The following is an 8,610-nucleotide window of genomic DNA, read 5'->3' as shown; positions in this document are numbered from 1 at the left end:
ACTTCAGCAGCAGTGAGACATTCTGGAATTCATTCTTGTCCATCTCCTGCAGAAATAGAGAGCGCTCTGCTTTATTAGTCTGCTAGAGTTAGGCACAACAATTGGTGAGATTATTTATTGCATTCACCTTTCGCAGTGCTGTGTCTAACTGGTTGAAGAGGGACTCACTATATTTCTGTGGAGGTTCTATTTCTTTCTCTTGAAGCAAATTGCTTATTTTCTCAAACCCTTTCCCCTTAAAAGCATCAATGAGAAGCGATTCAAGCTGTGGAGGGAGAAGAAGCAAACAACCCATAAGTAAAATAAACAGACATTTCAATTGTTGAAACACTGATTATTAAAAAATACTTGTGTTGCTATTTTAGAAGTTGTAGGCTTTTTGTTTTCTTTTTCACTTTTTTTTCCGCCACTTTTATTTTACTGTTACATCTGAAGGTGAGACATCAGTCAGTCTCTAAAAGAGACAGAATTTTTTGAAACTGAGTAATCTTATAGGGCACTACGCAAGGAAATACAGAAGTCCTTAAGTAGATTCAGATTGTTATTCTTAACCATCTCCCACAACTATTACAATCATTTCTTCCCTTCTTAATAAGGAAAAGATTAAAATGTCTGCTGTACTTCCACATTACATTAAACTAGCAAAAAAAAAAGGGTCATGTCATATCTATTTACGAATGCACCTTCAAATATACATATTATATATATAAATATAATTTTATTTACAAGATAAAGCTAAAGATGAATTTAAACATTATTTACATAGTCTTCTGCTCTAGCCTCCATGTTGTCATCCAGCTCTCAATTCCACTCTTCACTTTTTTCTTCCCTTAAACAAAAAACCAAAACCACACTCAGAAAAAAAAAAAAAAAATCAACATTTTTCTGCCCAAAAGCTGAAGACACGTACCCATCTGTTCTCACCCTCCCAAAAGCTCTTTTTTCTTCCTCGTTATCCAAGAAACGCCTCAAAAGTCGCTCCGCGCTTACAAACCGTAGGTACAGGGGAGCCGCGGTCACGAGAGGCAGGAGCAGAATCCCGTGCTCGAGCCTGGGGGCATCGCCCCGGGTGTCCCCGTACCTCTCCTTACAGCCCCTGGATCCCCGGCGCCGGGAGCGGCGTTTGCCTCGGCCGTGGCGCTGCAGCGGCGGGGTGCGACCCGGGAGCGGGGCAGATGCCGGAACCCTTGCACCCCACGACTCTCGCACGACCACATACAACCGCGCTCGAGGAGGAGAGAGGATCCTCAGCGTGTTTTCCCACCGCTCCCAGCACAATTCTTTGCTCGGTAAACTTACCGCTAGCTCAGCTCTAGTGGAGGGGAAAGAGGAAGAAATAAAGGTGGATTTCATACTAAAAAGCCACACCTGGGCAGGAAAGGTCTCTCGGCACCCAGGTGATGGTTTTTAACACCCCATCCGAGCAGACAGGGACAAAAGTGGAACCCGATAACCCAAGTGGAGCTGCTCCCTCCGTGTGGGAACAGCACAGCTGGCATTTATTGCTACCTGTAATATTCTATTAAGTTGAAAGAGCTGATCAATAAGACGGCAATGACTTTTTTTTGTTTTGCGTTATGGCGCTCAAAGTGAAGGGAGAACACGCTTAGCAACACTTAATTCGTTTACATTGAAATCTGAAAAACAGAAAAGATCTGAAAAAAAATTTTGTACAGTGCCTTTAACAGTGCCCTCAGTCATCAGCTTTCTGACCCTGCCTAAATTTGCAAACAAATCATAGCCCTCGGTGCTTGAGAATGGGGAGGTGGAGTCGAGCAAGACCCCCTTCGGCTATCCTCCCCCCCACCCAGCTCCATCTCCAAATAACCGCAGCGTAAGCCTGTTTAGGGGGCGGGGTCGGCTCGGAGACCCCTCTTCTCCCTAGGCTTCCCCTCGCAGCATAAACAAGCAGGAGCCGGAGCTCGTTGCTGCCCCTCCGGCATGAAGCTCACCTGGGACATCAACGACCCCAAACTGCCGCAGGTATGGGGGGGGGGCGAGCGGAGGAGACAGAGTAGAATAGTCTCTGGGGAAAAACTCTCCCTATGAGTGAAATTTTGTTTTAGAGATACTTTACTTCTCTCATATATTTTCAAATGTAATTACGGGAGTCCACGTGGGCTGCAGTAGTCAGAAAGTCGTTTAGGTTGGAAAATACCTTTAAGATCATCGAGTTAACCCAGCGCTGCCCTGTCTACCACTAACCTCTTACAAAATAAACTGTAATAAAAATATGGATTTGCTACATGGTTTTGCCCAGCTGTGTATGAACTCATAAAGCAATCGTTATCTCTACTACTTGTTTGGTTTCCTTATCCTTTCTCATTTAAAAAAAAAAAAAGTTGAAAAGAAGTTTGGATTGACTATTTTCTGCTACTATAATTGAAGTTATCCAAATATTTAATCAGCTTAATAAGGTGATATTGTCTTGTCAAGAAGCACTCTTTTTTTTTTCCTACCTGTGAGGTCCACAAGTATTTTTAATTCACAACTTTTTTTCATCTTAGAGTTTTTGCAATTTTACAGAGCCCATGCAATTACAAAATGGCTTAATACTGTAAATGCTGGTAGTTTACCTGCATCCACTGGCGTTGTTCGTATATGGTATACACATATTAAATGAGTATTGCAGAAGCTCTTTACCTGTGCTATAAATATTTGGAGTTTAAACTCTTAGCTGTTCTTTTGTTGTTCTGGAAATTATATTTTGGTAAGGAACTCCAGAAAGCCAATGATATTCCAAATGCAAGTGTTCTTTCTCTGTAACCACTATGCATATATTGAAAGTATATGTACAACAACAAATTTTCTTATTTCTGTGTTTTGGCAGAAAAGTTGTATTAGGCACCCTTTAAGAAACCATTCTTTAGCAAAACCTTCTAGCTTTTAGCCTGCAGCTATGTGGTCCTATAATGAGCACAACTTAATAGCACACATGAGCCAGGGGGTGGCTTCTGTCCTGTTTGAGCAACTAGTACAAGAACAGCTGGGTAATCTCACTGCAAAGAGGCACTTGTGACAACAGACTGTGTTATTATGGCTCATGATGGAAAAGAGGAAGGATCCTGACTCGCTTTTGAGATATGGAAGCTCAGACCGCCTTTCCCCTTTTATAGAGTATTTCTGAATAAACTATTCTTTCAGTATTTCTTTTTCTGCTGCTTGGATGGTGACAGAAAAAAAAGCCCTTTTTTCCTCCATATGTATTTTCTAACAGGGCAAAAACATTAGGTTGCAATATATTGCTAATATTCTCTTGCTCTCCTCATTGCTGCCCTTCCTCCCCCTCGTTATTTGCCCTGCTGCAGGAGCCCAAGCACTTCGACACCTTCCAGGAATGGCCTGACGGCTACGTGCGGCTCATCTACTCCAGCGAGGAGAAGAATGCGCAGAGACATCTCAGTGGTTGGGCCATGCGCAACACCAACAACCACAACTGCCAGATCCTGAAGAAGTCTTGCCTGGGGGTGGTAGTCTGCGCCAGGAGCTGCACTCTGCCCAGTGGGGCTCGGTTGCAGCTTCGCCCCGCCATATGCGACAAGGCTCGGCAGAAGCAACAAAGTGAGAGGCACCCAAAATAGAGTCGGGATGCACAAGGGACCCCATTTATTTCAACTGGGCTTGATTTCTAAACTGGGGTCACGCTTGTTTGCACACAGACTGAGGCCTAATTGCAAAGACTGTGTAAAATTATTTCCAAATTTCATCCACATCTGTAAACACTTCAGGAGAAATAGATTTAAAACCCTTTAACACTCCTTTAAGCGTTTCCTAGCTCGTAATACTCAGTTATGCTTGCTAGTCTATGTTGCGTTTCCTTGAATTATCAGGCTTGAATACAAAATTTGGTAAAGGCTGATGGTATTGCTTTCGAGCTTTATTTACTCTCAGACAACATCCTTGCCTTTAACCAGCGTCTTCAGCAGCTTCTTTATCTCTATTCACAGAGAAAGCCTGCCCAAACTGTAACTCAGCCCTTGAGCTGATTCCTTGCCGAGGGCACAGTGGCTATCCAGTCACTAACTTCTGGAGGCTTGATGGCAAAGCAATATTTTTCCAGGTAAAAAGCATGCACACGTATATAAATTATGTTATGCTATTATATATAGTTTATAACTAGAGATATTTCTCCCTTCCCTTCTTTTTTCTATTTACTTTCTGTACCACTGAGCATGGCAAGCATGGTAGAGTTCTGGTGCACAGTTGAATTCCTCTGTAAGTATAAACATGGCAAGCACAATAACATTTGACTGTCTTTTTAAAAGCAGTACTTATTACAATTTAATATAGTTGACTCTGTAACAGCATGATTAATGTCTAACATTCTCCTGTTTATGATACACAAATATGAACAAAAAGGTCTGCACCCTGACATGTCTGGCAACTGGATCTCAACAAGGACCTAATATTTATTTCCCATTAAAATACATAAATAGGGGAAGAAAAGCCTTACATAAATTGCACAACTTGAACATGAAAATAGTCTTTGAATTTTAGAGGATTTAAAAGTTTTTAGAAAAAAAAAATCTAGGAAGTTAAAAGTTGAAATTTTTTGTTGTGTTTTTTTTTTTTTAATTAATGTTAGGACAAAAAAAAATCCATCAAAGTTTCTGTTCTGTGTGATTACGTTTTCTGATTGATGATTTAATTTTTTCTTCCCTGACGGACACTGCAGTGAATTTTGTTCCCCAGTCAGTAAATGGAAGAAAATTGGACTCATTCCCAAATTTTTAACTGTAGCATTAATAATAATATTAACATAGATATTAATATTTTCTGTTACAGACAAGCAAACACTTAATATTTCTACCATCAAAATAATTGATAATTCTTTGCTTAACAGTTAATTTCTGTTTGAGAAAGGGCAGCATTTGAAAGGCAATTTTGATTTTCCTACTTTGTATTAGAGACTACATGTAGGTTCATTCAGGGGGATATAATGGGTAAGGACATGTAGAATGCATTATTTCATCATATATCAATACAGCTCTGGATACCTAGACCTGTGTATCCACAGATGTTTCAATAGTAGATCATTTTTTGATGGCTTTCTGCTGTATACGTTTCAGTCCTATTCAACATGTTGTTTATTGTTTCTAAAGTATATAATAATTAGTCATCTGGTGGCATGAATCCTCTTTAAAGCAGTGGCCATTCTCAAGGAGAACTGAGATCCTGGACTACAGAATGCCAACCAAACTAACTTTACAATCTTTTTTTCCCCTTGGTTCTCATTAGCTACTCATGAATGTCACAGAGGTATCACCCTTGCTCCATCAGCTCTGCAGTCCTCATTGACTTCTTCACTTTTTCCTTCTATTTTCAAATCATGATTTATTCAACTCATTTATTTTGACACTGAATCCCTCCATGTTATTGTGTTTCTCTTCCATGGGTTTTGAGTGCTGGTCTTGTGCCAGAGCACAGACCATGCTGTGACTACCTCTCTTTCTACTTACTGCATTTTCTCTAACCCCTTCCAGTTCACATCTAACACTTTGTTCATTCTAATTTAGGCTAAAGGAGTCCATGACCACCCCAGGCCAGAGAGTAAATTGGAGGCAGAGGCAAGACGAAGTGCAGTTAAGAAGCAAATGTCCTCTTCTCATCATATCCAGAAGAAAAGATCTCTAAATTCAGAGGTAAGTCAAAGTCATCAGGCAATTAAAAAGGTCATAAGCATCTATTGGGGATCCCAGAGCAAAACAGAACTTCACACCACACTACATTTGTTCATTTGAGGCTGAAATGAGCAATAGCACAAATGTTGAGACATACATGTGTGTGCAGACAGTATCAATTGCTGAATCTCAAAGATTTACCTGTTCTTGTCAGGCAGAAAGGTACCAGGACAGCACCGGTTACACCAATAACCTGCAGAATCTGCCCTTCATGGATGGCCCTGAGAGGGCTGGTATCATCACAGATACCAATTTTTCAACTCCAGATCAGTCTTACCCTTCACTGCAAAATGCTGACCTCTACAGAGCAACTTATGACTCATCCAGCTTCCAAGAAGACCAGCTATCATCATACCCAAAATGCTCCAATCCAAGGATCTACATGTCTAGACCATGCAGCTATGAATTTGGTGTTCCTGCCTTTATAAGTACCAGCCCTTACTCAACATTTTACAAAGATCTGACAAGTCCAGCCATTGATGGAGACCCCCTCAGTTTGAATGGGTCTCATTACAACACTGTGACCAGCCACGACAAGAGCTTAGATAACCCTGGTAGACATTATGGACTGAAATCAGCTTGGGGCAAAACTGGCACTGGAGACTGGAGTGACTATGGACAGATGCAAACAAGCACTAACCACCCTTACTACAGTGGGGACTATCCCTGCAGATATGGTCCCAGCCCCTCTCCCATAGGCACACCATTGCAAACAGTCATCACAACTACCACTAAAGTGTCCTACCAGGCCTACAAGCCATCTGCGCTGAAATACAGTGACAACCTTTGTGATGTGAAAAATCTTCAGAGCTATACTCACATGGCAGAAAACATCTCAGGTGCTGTTTACTCAGGAATGAAGATTCAGGAAGACTTTGGGATGATAAAGTCAGCGTTGCTCTACCAGCACGACGTGGTGCCCACAAAGTCCAAACCATCCGAGAACGTGGAAAACTATCGGTATGGGCCACCCCTGGGGAACAGCTATGCTGAGCATGAAGGCCAGACCTTAAGGTTTGAGAGTGCTGCATATTGACTAAATGTTGCCTAAATGGCAAATATATGCAAACAGGAAATGTATTTTAAGTCTGGTGGTTTGTGATTTGAGGATAGGTGAGGAAGTAATACATCATGACAGCTTATCCCCCAAAAGTGCCTTTCTGGAGTTGTGCTGAGTGAAGCATATTGTGCATACAGTTCCAAACCCGGTACACCTAATCTCTAAAATGGCACAAAGACCTGAGCCACAAATATGCCTGGGAGAAGGCAACGTGGAGGCATGGCACCTCTGGAAGCCAACAGCCTCTTCTGACGTGGGGTACAATCCACTTACAGCCACAACTCTTGTCAAGTGCCTCAAGCTTTGAAAGAAAACACTGCATCTGTAAGAAAGAAAATGCTTACCAGGTAATGGAAAAAAAGATGAAAGAGAAGGTGGCTATAAATTATAGTCAATTGAAAGAAATTACAGAAAATGAAAGAAAAACAAAAAATATAGACAATTTGCAGAACACTTCACTTGAATGGTTCATTCACCTGTCATGATCCATTTGATGAATGGAGAGACTAGATGGGTTTTTATGAAATGAAGAACTTACACGCTGCCTTCATGTTGCTTTTTGAACCACTGCATCAAGAGTACAGTTTGTCCAGCATTTCTAGTCAAAAAGGAAAGCCCGGGCATAGCTCTGCTGCTACTAAGAACTAACCCCCTGCAGCATTCAACCTGGAGGCAAGAAAACTTAAGTGACCCCCGCCAAGTATGTCTGGCATTGAATGAATGTCAGACTTGCATATATGGTCCTGAAAGCCATTTTCAGTTTTCTGGCAAGCTGGTCAAGCCAACATCATACAAGTATTGCTACAGAAATGTGCTTTACCATGAACACAACTCCATCCTATCTAAAAATGCAAAGTTGCTTAGCAGTACAGGTCAGCATTGAACCAACCTTCTTTGGTTGTCTTTTTGTACTGCATCTCAATTAGATCTCTCTCCTTCTTCCAAGGGACTTCTCCTAATTGTTTTTCTTTCTGTAATCACAACTCCCCATGGCAGCACTCTTCTCCTGGAAATGAAGCAACCAATAGAGGTCAGAAAATAGAATTTCCAGACACCCTCAGTTGGAGAAAGAAAACAAACGCAATTGCATCCTCAAATTCTTAGCTAATTGAACTAGTTCTCCATTAGGCCAAGAAGAAGAAACAGAGAAGTACTGCAGGTTTAAGACTTAGGTATTTTGAAAGCTGCCTAGTACTGGGGAATGGAACTGGCATGCTGAGCAAAATAGCTATGTAGATACAGAAGACTGGTTAGCGTTACAGACTTTCTTCTCATCATTATTAATTTACCATGTATCTAACTTTTTGGACACTCAAATATTTTTGAAAAAATCTCATTTATGTGTATTTTTGCTATGGTTTGAGTGACAGCATGCTATGGTACCCTTTCAATAAACATGAAACCACAGATAGAAACAAAGCACCATGTAAACTAACATGAAAAGCTGGCTAGTTGGTTTCAAGGACACAGAACTCTGTAATCATAGAATCATAGAATGGTAGGGTTGGAAGAGACCTTTAGAGATCATTTAGTCTAACCTCCCTGCAGAAGCAGGTCCACCTAGATCAGGTTGCATAGGAACCTGTCCAGGCGGGTCTTGGAGACCTCTAAGGAAGGAGACTCCACAACCCCTCTCAGCAGCCTGTGCCAGGGCTCTGTCACCCTCACGGTAAAACAGTTTTTTCTTATATTAAAATGGAACTTTTTGTGTTCCAGCTTCATCCCATTACCCCTGGGCCTGTTGTTAGATACAATAGAAAAAAAAAAACCAGGGATGCCCCAACCTACTGACACTCACTATTTAGATATTTATGAATATTAATAAGATCCCTCCTCAGTCTCCTTTTTTCCAGACTAAACAGCCCCAGT

General features: G+C 41.3%; 1 protein-coding gene across 1 annotated transcript; it reads left to right on the top strand.

Annotated features, from left to right (window-relative positions):
• Positions 1-1,941: 1,941 nt before the first annotated feature.
• Positions 1,942-6,717, top strand: GCM2 (glial cells missing transcription factor 2). Its single transcript, XM_061996085.1, has 5 exons — positions 1,942-1,983; positions 3,309-3,561; positions 3,948-4,060; positions 5,517-5,642; positions 5,836-6,717. The coding sequence occupies exons 1-5, from the start codon at positions 1,942-1,944 to the stop codon at positions 6,715-6,717; spliced, it is 1,416 nt and encodes a 471-aa protein (XP_061852069.1).
• The last annotated feature ends 1,893 nt before the right edge of the window (positions 6,718-8,610 follow it).

This window comes from Colius striatus, chromosome 4 (assembly GCF_028858725.1).
Source record: "Colius striatus isolate bColStr4 chromosome 4, bColStr4.1.hap1, whole genome shotgun sequence".
NCBI classification, from domain to species: Eukaryota; Metazoa; Chordata; class Aves; order Coliiformes; family Coliidae; genus Colius; species Colius striatus.
The sequence above is the reverse complement of the archived record's forward strand: the minus strand, read 5'-3'. Positions and strand labels throughout refer to the sequence as shown.

What these genes read in the sequence shown, in the direction of transcription:
- GCM2 (XM_061996085.1), top strand. Translation starts at nt 1,942, where the DNA reads ATGAAGCTCACCTGGGACATCAACGACCCCAAACTGCCGCAG. An exon ending in ACGACCCCAAACTGCCGCAG is followed by an intron (nt 1,984 to 3,308) that starts GTATGGGGGGGG and finishes GCCCTGCTGCAG; the next exon opens with GAGCCCAAGCACTTCGACAC. An exon ending in GGCTCGGCAGAAGCAACAAA is followed by an intron (nt 3,562 to 3,947) that starts GTGAGAGGCACC and finishes CTCTATTCACAG; the next exon opens with AGAAAGCCTGCCCAAACTGT.